At 34.7% G+C, this 14,705-nt stretch overlaps 1 protein-coding gene across 3 annotated transcripts in view; it reads left to right on the top strand.

Annotated features, from left to right (window-relative positions):
• Cog1 (conserved oligomeric Golgi complex subunit 1) overlaps positions 1-14,705 on the top strand; it is a 546,651-nt gene that overhangs the window by 462,906 nt on the left and 69,040 nt on the right. For all 3 annotated transcript variants that reach the window (XM_090377929.1, XM_090377930.1, XM_090377928.1), the window contains one exon: positions 1,201-1,275. In XM_090377929.1, coding sequence (XP_090234055.1) covers positions 1,201-1,275 — 75 coding nt within the window. The remainder of the gene's footprint in view (positions 1-1,200; positions 1,276-14,705) is intronic.

The raw sequence follows: 14,705 nt of genomic DNA, 5'->3' as shown, positions 1-14,705 counted from the left end.
TTTATTATATTCTGTATATAGTTGTCATAGTTTTCCCTCTGTTTACATTCCATTCTTATTAATCATATTCGCATAATTGTATCTTATTAATCATGATCGCAAATTTGTATCTTCATTTCTTGATTATATTTCACTCAACTTATTTCTGCCAAATATCATAGGTATTTAATTTTTTCTCCTCTTCATATTTTTATTATATTTCATGTCTTTCACTCAAAATATACACTACAAGCTAGCGGTATTAATTTCCACTTCTACTAACACTCTCACAGCCAAGGCCCTCTCTATGAGGTTGGGTACTTACACACCCAGCTTGCCTAGTATCCTTTAAACTCTTTTCCTTCTCTTTACATCTTTCTACTTTCTGATCTTCGTTTTTCCGTCCGTTGAACTATTAGTGTAATACGAGGGTGATTCGGACATTCTCACTATCTTCGCCTCTATATTTTTAACTTCTTTTCCCTCCCCTACCTTGCATTGCTTCCTTTTTCTATACCGCTACCTTGTTATTCATTATTATTTAACTTACATACTTTTGATTTAAACTTACGTTCTTACACACTTTCTACTTAATTTATAAATTAAACACACTGCGTTTGCGTTCTTACATACTATCGACTCAATTTAGTTCTAAATACACTACGTTACTTAATTTATTAATCTAAATACACTGCGTTGGGGCTACCTCACTCATGTTTCTGGAGATTTAAAAAAAAAATAAATATTTTAAAAAATAATTTTTATATCCATTTCATTTCTATAGCGTCTCCATCAGCATGAGTTTGCTTAGAAACACAGTGTTTGGTACATGATCAGGTGTAGCCCCCTGATGAAATACCTGATCTATGTACCAATTTTTAATTCTTTAATTTTTATTTTATAATTTTAATTTTTATTTTATAATTTTTATCTCTATTACCCTCCCCTCTTTTTCTTTCAGCTTTTGTACATATGATTGGCCGGTTAATTCGGCATTAATTCAGATTTAATTCTACTTAATTATTTATTTATTTTTTTTATTTTTTTTTTTTATTTAGGTTCTTAACATTCTTTTTCTCTTTTTTCTTCAACTAGGCTCGGCATTTTGTGTTTAATAACTTCTCCATCTATATTTATTTTTATTTGTATTTTATTTTATTTTACTTTCATTGGTGACACTTATATATATATATATAACATGAGTATTTTGTGCACTTTCAGCAATGGGATAGTTTTGAGATTCAAGAAGAATCTGAAGATGGCCCTGTGAAATCTGTAATTTCTGTGCCTTTACATGTGAGTTGAATATTCGTTGATTATTAAATTATAATTTCACATACATTGAACACCTGTTATTGTGCTTTTGAGGGAATTAGCCCTGACTATAAACAGGAAAGTAATAAAGTACAGGTGACCCCCGCTTAACGCTGATCATTCGTTCCGGAAAAACAGAGCGCTAAGTGAATCCGCGCTAAGCGAGCGCCGCTTTCCCATAAGGTAACATATGTATTTGTGAGCTGCGGTCGGTGCCATAGGATATTTCCTAATCAACAATAAACGGTAATGAAAAGATGCACAAATGTCAGTCAAAATATTTAATATTCAAATATTTGCACATATAAAATATTCTGCATTACATACGTATAATTATGTGGTAACTACTTGCGTATCAAAAGTAAACTTAAAATTCCAATTAAAATAATGAATTTAATTGATTTAATTTAATGGATGAATTTAATCATGAAAAATGTGTGGATTTTGAGTTGAACTTTGGCCCTCTTCCAAATAAACTAAAAGGGGTATTAATTTTAAATGGCCCGCAGCGTTACCACCCAACAATAAAGTCAACTGATCCTTCGCCGCTTTGAAATTTGGCATATTTTTTGTTCTTTCAATATGAAACTTCTTTTAGGCATTCATTTCCACCAAAGTCCTGCTTCATCTATGTTAAAAACGTGTTGAGAAGTACAACACATAATACCCCTCTTCAATAATTTTAACAAGTTCTTTTTTGAAAGTTTCGGCTCCTTGATCAGCACTAGCGGCTTCTCCCTGGATTTTAAATATATTCTACCAGCCCTTACCAGTTTTAAATGGTTCCACATTTTTTTTTTTTTTTTAGGCGAGTTTTCTTCAGATCATCATATTGGCTAATCTCTTCTCTCTCTCTCTCTCTCTCTCTCTCTCTCTCTCTCTCTCTCTCTCTCTCTCTCTCTCTCTCTGTGTTTTTTTTTAAATATTTAGCTTAACTGACTTCTGCATTGGAATATTATCTTCAATAAAATTAGTCTTTCCATTTCAATCCTAATAGCCGGCCTAGTCCTAGTTGCTTGCAGTGGAACAGCTATCTTTGCCGCTGATAAAATTAATTTTTTATAATTGTTCTTACAGTTAAACTTGCAAGTCCTAAATTATGGCACACATCCATTGGCTTCAAAACGTCTAATTTAATTTTCAAATCCAGTCTTTTTCTTACATTTATAGTCTTCGTACTGCGCCCAGACATTGTTGCTTTTTCATTCCTGTCGGCCATTATTAGCTCTTCGAAAATATAACCGCGTTGGTTGAATTAATTATGATACAATGTTCAAGTAAACTTTCCGTTACGCACGATGTCTAATACTGTACTGAGTGATGACTAGACTTCGGATAAATGCATATAACCCAAATATTACAAGCAATATATTTGATCATTTTTTAAAATGTTGATCTCGGAACTACGTAACAAGTCACTGTACTGCAATTAAATTAGCGTGCGAGAAAATTTCACTGAGCGTGGGAAAATTCCTCAAGTCGGCATGGGAAACGTTTTAATGCTGTTTTGCTATTCATTTTCAAGTTATCGACTCCATCAAATGAAACGATTTCTTTAAATATGTCAAAAATGTAATCTGTAAAAGAGCGTTATAGTGATCTGTGACAGCGTTATAGTCAGATACGGGTTATAATATAAGAACAGCGTTATAGCGAATCAGCGTAAAGCAAACCGCGTTATAACGGGGGCCTGCTGTATTACAGGAAACGGTGCTGTCTGGGTGGTGGTATCCCCTGAGAATAAGTAACAGTAGTCTTCTCCATTAGTGAAGTGTTACTTATTTGAGGTAGTGCATGGTAACTCGTTGTGAAGGTAGTCATAATATGAGATACAATTAAATTGATGCCTTGTACACTACTTCTGTAGTTTTTTACTACTACAGAAAAATATGGTGATATATCACTGATATTCTTATAGTGAATTACCAATCTGTAGCCTATTATGCCTTGTGTGTTTATTCTTTTTAGTATTATTACTATAATTCACTATATATACACTATATATATTAGTATTATTGCTATAATTCATATACAAGAGCTAAAAGGAACTCTAACCTTTATTAAGGCAAGTGCTGTTGAACCAGATGTAATTCATTATGAACAGATATGGCCCTAGGATTGTTGGTGCCCTCCAGGCAGAAATGTATTTAGCACCTTTGTGATGCTTTTATTAAATATTATTATAATAAAAATTTTGAATTTCGGTGCCCCCAGATGTTGACATCCATATGCCCTGCTTAACATGCTTAATGTGTTTTGCCGGCCCGATTGTGAAATGATTAAGCACCTTTCTCAGAAATCTATGGATCATCTGCTCTTTCTGTTTAACATTTTCTTAAAGAACAGTTTCCAGATGCCTGGCACAAGGCAACCTTCCTTGCTTTTGCTAAGCCAGGAAAGAGTCCTAAAATTCCTATCTATTGACTTATCTCTCTCTAACTAGCTGTTTGTGCAAAATTATGGAGAGAATAGGCAATATTTTAATTTGTATGGTATTTAGAATCAAATGACTTTCTCTGCAGCACGCAGTGCTACTTCTGAAGATACAGATTCACTCTGGACATTTAATTTGACTGGAAACATCCATTCAAGATGCTTTCTTTGAATGAGAACATCCAGTGTCATCCTTCTTTGACATGAAAAATGTGTATGACACAACTTGGAGATTCAGTATTTTAAAAGACCTTCATAATCTTAGACTTAAGAAATTAGGTGTATTGACTCACCAGCCCATAGCAAGGTGGCAGTTCTTTTTAGACTCCTTTAAAAGTAGTGGCAGAATGCATTAAAATTCGTATCACTCATACAGGAGCTTCTATATGTCTTCTTCCTCCTAATTTCTCGATCTTCTCAGATGACCTAGAAAGTCTAATAGATCAGCTACCATCACCATTCTGCTTACTTGGAGATTTCAGTGCTCATCATCCACTGTGGGGTTCTCCAACAGGAAAGGTAATCTAATAGAATCCCTGCTTGATGCTTATCAGCTTAACCATGTTGAACACTCGTGAGCCTACCTATATTCATTTTTCTACAGGAATCATGAGTGCAATAGACCTTTCAATCTGTTCTCCCTCCATTTATATATCAATATGGAGTGGTCTGTTCTTGAAAACCCACTAAATAGTGATCATCTATCAATTCTCTGCAAGCTCCCCTTCATTGTGTCACTCCACTTGGAAATTTCGAGGCACCTACTGGAATGAATATGCCTCTTATGTCCAGTTAGATGGTGAAATAGTCCAAAACCAGCCCATGGATAATATAAATAATCAAATATTACAAGATGTGACTTCTGCAATACCAAAATCTTTGGTGAGGAAATGTAAACACAGTAATTACTGGTGGAATCAGGATTGTAAACATGTTAAACAGGAAAAAAATAGAGCTTGGAATTTGTGTTGCAAATTCCCCACAACTACTAATCTTATTAACTTTAAAAGACTGAAAGCCAAGTTCTGCCAAATAAGAAGAAAAGCAAAGAAAAATGCCTGGATTAACTTTTCCTCAAGTATAAATAAGGACATGAATATCAGATTCATCTGGAGGAAAATACAAATGCTTAATGGCAAATTAACCAAATTCACTAGCTTCAATACTAAACTAGGAAGGGAAGGGAAGGAGTTGCCCTTTCCAGGAGAAATAGCAAATGCCTTAGCCAAATCATTTGCCAGTATATTGGCAGTATCCACATATAATTCAGTCTTTCAGCAAGTTAAAGAATCTGCAGCACAGTATAAGATCAGTTTTTCTACGATAGTTTCACACCCATACAACCAGCCATTCACATTAACAGAACTTTTAGGGTCTCTCAATAAAACATATAGTAGTGCTGCTGGTCCAGCTGGGATCTACTACATAATGTTAAAACAGCAGAGCAAAAAGAACATTGTTAAAATATTACAATCAATTATTTTTAGAAAATACTTAACTAAACTCCTGGCATCACTCAATTGTCCTAGCCTTCCCAAAGCCAAGAAAGGATCATACCTTTCCACATAACTACAAGCAGATTTCACTGACTAGCTGTTTAGGCAAAGTCCTGGAAAAAATGGTTCACAGGTGGCTAACATGGTTCCTGGAAACTAACAACTTGCTAAACAGTAACCAGTACACATTTCGAAAGACTCCGTCCACATCAGATGTGATGATAAAAGCAGAAGCAAATATATGTAATGCCTTCATAAGGAGATAACATATGGTCATGCTTAATGTCGATATCAAGAAAGCCTTCAATACCACCAGGGATATGGTGTACTTAGAGATCTTCATTCTTTTGGCTTGACATATCGGTTACCCCAATTTATACAAAACTTCTTATGCCACGGACCATTTCAGATTTGATATGTGAACAATTTATCCAAATCATTTGAACAAGAGGAGGGTGCACCGCAGGGTTCCATCCTCGGTGCAACATTATTTGCATTAAGGATCACAAACATAACATGGAATGTACCAAATACAGTAGAATCGTATGTTTGCTGATGACCTCATTATCTCTTGTCAATCCCAAACTATGAATACCATTGAAAGGCAGCATCAAATTTCCATAGCTAAAATAGAATCATGGCCACTACAGAATGGTTATTCCCTAGCAGAAAAGAAATCCACTGCAGTTCATTTCTGTAAAAAATGCAAACTACATCCACATCCAGAAATATATTTAAAACGGGCTCACATCTGGTGAGTATGGGCTTGGCACACCCAGGGTCCTCAGCTGGATATCATTATTCTTCTCTTTCTTGATGATTCCTTTGTACTTCTGACTCTCTCTCTCTCTCTCTCTCTCTCTCTCTCTCTCTCTCTCTCTCTCTCTCTCTCTCAGGGTAACTTGGGTTTTGGCTGGTGTAGCATAAGCCTCAGGCTTCCTTGCACCATTTGGCTAATCATAATAATAATAAAAAAAACAGCTTGATTCCTGTTACTGGCAATTTCTGTCTGTTGGGATTATATTTTGATAATAAACTGAATTTTGCTTCTTGTATAGCTTATCTTCAAATGATTTGTCTTTAAAAAATGAACCTCCTAAGAGCTGTCTCAGCTGTGTCCTGGGGTGCTGATAGAAGCTCCATCCTACATATCTGTAGAACCTTAATAAGGTCATACTTGGATTATGAATCAGTAAGGAAAAGTTCTCTATTACATCTGAACATCATCCAGCATAGTGCCTTTAGGATAGCTGTGGGAGCTTTCAGAACATCTCTGGTTCACAGCCTGTATATATTGAGCCAATGAATCCCCTCTGAAACTCAGGAGAAAATCCTTATTGTGTAACTATGCAGCAAAGATTAAAAGTATTCCATCCCACCCCAGTTGGCAGTACCTGTTTGACTCTCAATATGCCATGCTGTACCACAATAAACCTAATGAAAACTGCCCCACAGGGCTTCAATTGCAAGAGCTCATGCTCAGTTGGGACATTAACTTCCAGAATATCTTCCAAGACATTACTACTCCTGAACTTCCCTGGATTCAATTCTCACCTCTTTGAGACATTTTGTTATGAGATAGGGAAAATTCCTTTCTAGCAAATACCAACTATCAGCAGCTACATAAAGCACATTCCTTGGAAAACTCAGAGAAAGTACTTATCTATACTGATGGCTCCAAAACAGGTGCCACTATAGGTGCTGCAGCAGTTTCTTCCACTTTCTCAGTAATTGTCTCCTCCTATTGAATGCAGTATCTATACTGCACAATTGTTCGCAATAAAACTACCTCTAGATAACATAAATAACTATCATATCAAGCAATCTCTGGTATATATACAGACTCCTTAAGTGCAGTCACTGTCATTTAATCTACTTTTTCTCCCTCTGTCATTTTTAAAGAGATCCAATCTAAATTACGTTGCTATCAAACAACCAACCAGAAGGTTGCCTTCTGCTGGATCCCTGATCATGTTGGCATCCCAGGTAATGAACATGCTGATGACACTGTTAAACATCCTGACACTGGATATTCCTGTCAACTGAAAGTGCCCTCACTTGACTACAAATCCATTATTTAAACAACATGTAGGAAACTGTGGTCTCAACTTTGGCAAACTCAAATCAGTAATAAATTGCTGCAGATGAAAAAGGGCCCCGCTGTGGGCATCTAGTTTTAGGAGAAGGTGAGAAGAAGTGATGTTGACAAGACTCTTCATTAGTCATTCCCATCCAACTCATCTTTATTTGCTTATGAAAGAGAACGCTCTTCAATTTTTTTTTTTTTTTTTTTTTTTTGCCAGTCACAGCTAACAATAAAGCATATTCTCATTGAATGTCCCAAAAATTAGCTATCTGAAAATCCAGCTTTAACACCCTATCCAACTTGCAGAAATTCTTAACTTTATAACATATTCTTAGCAATGAAGCAAATTTCAAAGAACTGTTTAACTACTTGAAATGCATAAATTTGTATAATTGCCTCTGATCATAATAACATGTAGTATTAGTCATAAGTAAATCATGAACAGGCTGTTGCTATACACAGTGTGCCAATTAAATAACAAGACTGACGCTACAGTTGACTTTCGAAATAAAAGCACCTTCGGGATTCAAGGTGCCATTATTTAGATTTTTCCGTGATCTAGCAAGTTTTATTTTTAATGTATTTAATGCAGAAATAATGAAGCCAAATAAGAAATAGAGTAAAGAATGCAATTTTATTAACTGCACATAAAACTTAAACATGTTGATGATCCAATGTTATATTCTGCCATTAATACACCTCTGCTTATGCCCCATTCTATTTTCTTTATTATATCAAGTTTAGTTTGCGTGGACAGCACAGTGGTATTCTCACACCTGTTGGAAAAGGCCCAGGTTCAAATCCCACCGATGACGCAAGGAACTTTTATAGGATTTTTTCACTCCATGGCTGAGTTAGTGAGTCTCAGGCATAAATAGCAAGGTTTTTTCCACAGAAACTGTGGTTCTTCATCCAGCAAAACAGATAAATCGAGCAAAGAATACACTCCATTTATAAGCACAATACACGTGGGTAGTTGAATTAACATTCCGGGTGACTCTAATGTAATAGTTTGGATTATATCAAGTTTGTCGCTAAGCTTTAATGTTGTTCTTCTCTGTATGAAGTTTATTAACTTTAGGAGCCATAGTGAGGGGTTTTTAATTTAAAATAAATGTAAAACAGCAGCATAATTCACGATATCATGACAGAATTCACTTTCAAAATGGTGAACATAAACAAATACAGTAATCACGTGACTTGCCATTTTCTTTTTCCGGCGCTATAAGATATCTGTGCTGCATGTATACATCCAACCTCACTGTGCCATTATTTGGGGTGCCGTTATTTCGACAGTCTACTGTACTACAAAAAAAATAAATAAAATAAATAACACTGATGGCAAAGTAAGGTTATATATTTTCAAAGTAATCACCTCTGTTGTGTACATGCTGTTTACATCTTTTATACAAGTTTTGAAAACACTTCTGGTACCGCTTTCAGCTGGTCGGTGCTGCAGCCTTGAATGTCTTCTATCGTCCCGTATCGCATTCCTTTCAAGGCTGGGGAACAAAAAGTATTCATTTTGGGGAACAAAAAGTAATCTGTGGAAGCCGAATCCGGTGAATTGGGGGGTGGGTTGATGACTGGAATAGATTTTTTTGCCAAAAATTTCTTGATGTTGATGGCAGAATGTGCGGGTGCATTGGTGCGGCCAGGTCGGGATCATCCTCTAACAACTCATGTCCTTTACGAAAACGAGAAAATCATTCAAACACTCTTGGTCGAGACAAACATTCATCAGCATAAACTTGTTTTAAATCATAAAAAGTTTCCATAGCACTTTTTCCCAATTTACAGTAAAATTTGATAACTGCTCTTTGCTCCATTTTCTGATGACATGCACAAAACTACTATTACTCTTTCATTCATTAATCAGTAACTACTGACTGGACAAGTTTCAACTTGGCACTCGTTGGAAAGCGCACACTCTAGCGCAGATATAATCTTGTACTGTTTTGGCCTCTTACGTTAATACTAAATGCAGAGTGCACGCAGTCTTGTTATTTAATTGATGCACTGTGTATAAGCTTGCTTTCTTGAATCATTTGCCACTACTGTTACTATTTGTCAATCTCTTCTGTGGACTACAGACAGATAATACACAATAGGCTGTGTTCTCAACAGGGCAGGATTCAGGAATAGACAAACTACAAATAAATTACATCAGATAGAGCCTGTAATTGAAACATCGCAGTTTAGTCTGCACAAGAATTGTAAAGAGGAAGTTATTCTTGCTCAGCTCCACATAAGATAGTCATCTAACACATTTCTTTTTTGCTGAGGTCCAACAAACCTTCAAATTTGTGAATCTTGTGACATCATTTTATCTTTTATCTCTTAGACATTTTAATTGACGGTACAGATTTTAACGATATATGTTTTACCACTCCTACTGTAGTTTTTAGTGTTTTGCACCAACCTTGCGTAGAAATAGAAAATAAAAACACCAAGGAAACTGAACTTTTGATAACTGTGCTTATAATAAATTACAATAACCTGTATTTACAATAAATTTAACTTTACAATAAACTATACATATGAATTATTAAAATCTGCTACATTACAATCAATAAAATGCATTAAAATATACTAGATTAAAAGCGATAAAAATCGTAGCTTTCAAAGGCTCCAGCCTTCTTCTTCAGCGGTGTTTTCTTGTTCTGCAGTACATCTTTAAATATCAGTAGGTTAATGGTACTCCTCACGTGTTTTCATTCACACGTGTTCCGTTCTCTTGCGTTGTGGAACCGGAAGTGGCTCGAGCGGAAGTCATACGGAACCGTTCATCCCTTCTGAGGATAGTGGTCTCAAAGATGGGATGAATCCGCGTACCTCTATCTCTATTAATGTTAATTGTAGAACAAATCCGCAAACTCTCGAGCCACTTACGGTCCCACTTACGGTCCCTGAACAAAAGTTCAGTTTCCTTGGTGTTTTTATTTTCTATTTCTACGCAAGGTTGGTGCAAAACACTAAAAACTACAGTATGAATATACCCAACCTCAGAGGCCTGTTTGAAGAATGTTTTACCACTTTTAGCCATGTCTTATATACTCAGTCAAATTTATCTGACAATGGCAGCATGCCAACTGTTTTTAAATTCTTGCAGTTTATTAATTTATATACATACATATGTGTGTAAATTATCAGGGTTGTGACACATTACCAAGTCATTCTCTTTGCCAGTGATCCGGAAGAATTGCAGCAAAACGTTGAAGAACTGCAGCATGAAAGCAAGAAATTCAGTTTGAAGATTAATATCAAGAAAACAGATTATGTTCAACAAATTTACCATACCAAAGAATATTATGACTGATGAATAAGAACTAGAAGTGGAAAGGTATGTTTACCTTGGACAAGAAATTTCAATATATGGAAACATCATGATGGAACTGGATCATGTAGAATGCAGCTATACTGCAGAACTCTGTTCTGTAGTATAGCTGCATTCTACATCTATACTGCAGAACTCTCATCTGTATAGTATCTGGAATGCCATGACAAACAACAGGTTCCCTTTTGTTGGATTGCTGGAAACTAGCGTGCAAAGCTCGCTGCCAAAACTGCTACGGATCCTTATAGACCAATCGTGTACTCCGATCTCACACTACAAGTTCATTATAAAGGAGAAATGTCTTGAACAGTGGCAACATATCTGGCAAACAGGACCGCCGCAAGTGGGTAGGCAAGGTAAGCGTCGCTTACTGGTGGCAATTCAGGAGGGCAGCAAATTTTTTATGACATATACAAGTAGGACCTTTTTTTAGTGAAATTTTCTATTTAGCGATATTTTTTGAATTCCCCTTGGTAATTACATTTACAATAGTTTCCGTATAAAAGAAATTTTCCATATAACAAACGGACTGCAAGACTGAATTTAAAAAATGGTCACATGACGATTTATTAAATCATTGCGAAGATTTACATATTAAGTTAAGTGACATTGATCATAATGAGTCAGATATTGTTGGTTTAGCATTATCTAAAGAACTTAGAGTACTTCAAATTTATATTAAAGACAATATTACTCCCTCTGAAGTGTTACAATATATTTTACAAACAATTTTATAGATACTTTTCCAAATGTAGAAGTTGCATTAAGAATTTTTCTAACTTGACCAGTTTCAGTTGCCTCAGGTGAACGGAGTTTTTCAAAATTAAAATTAATGAAAAATTATTTATGATCGACAATGTCTCAACAACGAATCACTTTCAATAGAAAATGATCTTTTGAACAAATGAACATAAATGAAATAATTAATAAATTCTCATTTCTTAAAGCAAGGAAACATAAATTTGTACAATATTTTTTAACATTATAATTTTCCTTTTATTTTATTATTGTGGATACAATTAATGTGATTTAGAATTTACGGTTTATTACAGAATTCCAGAATGATTTTGTTATTTTTGTTTGTTGTTTCATTACATTATATGTGAGATATGTTGTAATTTTTTTTTTAATAAATTAATAATTATTTATGCCTTATTTTATTTTTTAATCCAAAATATTTTGGGGTGGTAAATTTTACTTTGCTTACTGGCGACACATAGGATCGCAGCGGCCCTGCTGGCAAAGTCAAGTCATAAACAAGCCCTCCATATAAAGAAAAATTTCAAAATGTGGAAATCCAGCTTATGTGAGAACAGATATGAAGAAGTCTTACTAGCCTGACTACAGATGGGTCACAAATGCCTAACACGTCTTTATCTACTTGCAGGCACCGCAAGTAGATCCACCACAGTGCACAAACTGTAACACCTAGCTTACTGTCCACATGTACTCATAGATTGCCCCATATACAATAATGACTGACAAACTGCATTTGCCTCATTTTCCACAGCGATCGCTTCTCTCATATTGCACACCTCCTAGCAGATACACCACATGTGACAAAATTTTTACTATCCTCAAATGGATACAACTCTACAACACAGCCTAAACTTCCATCACATTCATACAGATAAAACTGTGTATTTAACTTTACCACAGGTGCATTATGGCCTTGTTGCCCTTGCCCTGTAAAGCTCATAAACAAACAGCAGATACACCACATGTGACAAAATTTTTACTATCCTCAAATGGATACAACTCTACAACACAGCCTAAACTTCCATCACATTCATACAGATAAAACTGTGTATTTAACTTTACCACAGGTACATTATGGCCTTGTTGCCCTTGCCCTGTAAAGCTCATAAACAAACAGCCAAATATTTCTGCAAAACATCCAGAAATCATCATGCAGATGCAAACTTTAGTTAATTAATCAGCCAGTTAATTTCATTCATTACATTCCAATAGCATTTTATTTGTTACCTGACAAAAATGTAAAAATGTACTTGAATGAAATTAACTGATATCAATCAATTATGATTAAGATATCTTAATCATTGTAGTTTTAGAAACCCTTTAACCCTTTCATACATCTCTTCATGGACCTCGTGTTATGCCATGGCGACCAGTTCCCAGAACACATATGAGCATGTAGCAGCATTTCTGAGCATTATGGAAGTTTTGTAAAAATTAACACTTTATGCATAAATACTTTTAAATATTAATTTGTTCTTATTTTGACCTTGCCCCCCAATGTTAAAATAAATTATTGTAAAAAATTGAAAAATCAAATTATAATTGAAAACTGTTAAACCTCCATGCCATTGAAACAGTAATTAGCATTGATGAATGCGAAGCCCGTAACTATCCTCTCAAAAAACTAGCTCATAGTTGAAGTAGGAGAGAATTTTTTCAGTCACTGTGCATTCTGTACTGTTCCTATCCCTTCCCTCCATTGTACCAAAAATAAGTGTGTTCCTATCATTAAACATGATATGAACACTTTTTTTTATATATATATAATCCTACAAATGTTTTTATAAATTTCATAATGTAATACATAATTACATTATTTATTATAATACCTAATTTTGCAATACATACAGCTGTAGTAACTGAGAATAATGTAATGTTATTATTGTATTTATCTCTTAGTATTATGGTGATAGCATTGAGGTATAGTTAATACTAGAGCAGAAAACCAAAGGGTTCAGAGCAATGAGAATGTTTAAGCCTGGGATGACAATTTCTGAGGTCAGTTCTGTGTCTTGTTATTTGCACTGCTTGTAGCACTTTTAATCAAAGCCAGAGATGCCACCTCCCCAAGTTTTACCTAGAGTCTTCAGGTTTAAGCATGCCATGTTTAGTCTGGGTTTAGTTATTATTTCTGTAGATGAAGTTAAAAATAAAATTTCCATTCAATTTTGAGGCAAATGTGATATTATTGTATGTTATTATATGTGTTTTTTAGAATATATATACAGTAAGCACCGGTTATAGTAATCACGTTTGCAAATTGTGTTTTGATTCTAATAAGAAAAAATTAATAAATATTATCCAGAGGCTATAAAAATAAAGATATAAAGAACAAATTTACACTTGATTACCAATTTAAATGATACGTGAAAATCAGAAGAATATTATCTGTAGGTTAGCAAAATAAAAATAAATTTATACTTACATACATGGCTTAATTAATATACATATTAATTAAACATAACACTTTGTAATATGATTATAATTTTAAAAGTCACTCATTTTAGATTGCTTTAAATTATCACTACAAAGTCTATAGATTTTTCAATATTGTATAACAGTATATTCATGATCACTTGCACCAGTTTCTTCCAATGCTCTCCTCAGCATAGCTATAATGTCATACGTTTGCTGTTTTGTAACTGGAATTCGCTCTGATTCATCTTCATTTTCCTCCTCCTCCTCCTCCTCAAGGAGGAGGAGGAGCAGGAAAATGAATCAGTGGCAGACTGGCAATTTCTTCATCTGTTAAAGCTGTAGTTACTTGTAGATCACCTTCTATGTCCACCCAATCATTAAACTCCTGTTCACTCATGTCTTCAGGCTTTTCAACATGATCAGACCACTTTTTCTTGAAACATTTGCTAATGCAGGTTTTGGAAACGTCATTCCAGGCACTCATTGTCATATGAAGTCCAAAACCAATGGAAACTTTTTGTTTTTCTTATCCAATTGCAAATCCCATTTACGAAGATAATCTTCAAATAAAGAAGCCATCATCCAAGCATTGGTATATTCAACAGGCAGCTGTTTTACTCCTTTAAAATATCTAGGCAATTTACTCTTACCTATAACTAACAGCTTCATCTTGATTGTTCCTGTCATTTTGTATGTTAATGAACTGTAATCCTGTCCTTGATTTTCTTTCCTGCAGATGCAGAGGAATTTTTAAAAATCATGCAGTGGTTTGGGGTAGCCCTATAGTACAACCCTGTTTCATCTGTATTAAAAATGTCTTCAGGATCATAAGTTTGTTAGTTTGTTTGTTATTTGGTTTTTAGGAGCATTAGCAACTAAGGCC

The sequence above is a fragment of the Mastigoproctus giganteus genome, chromosome 7 (assembly GCF_048544385.1).
Source record: "Mastigoproctus giganteus isolate SK-2022 chromosome 7, ASM4854438v1, whole genome shotgun sequence".
In the NCBI taxonomy this organism is placed as follows: Eukaryota; Metazoa; Arthropoda; class Arachnida; order Uropygi; family Thelyphonidae; genus Mastigoproctus; species Mastigoproctus giganteus.
Note: the sequence above shows the minus strand (reverse complement) of the source record. Positions and strands in the feature narration are given on the sequence as shown.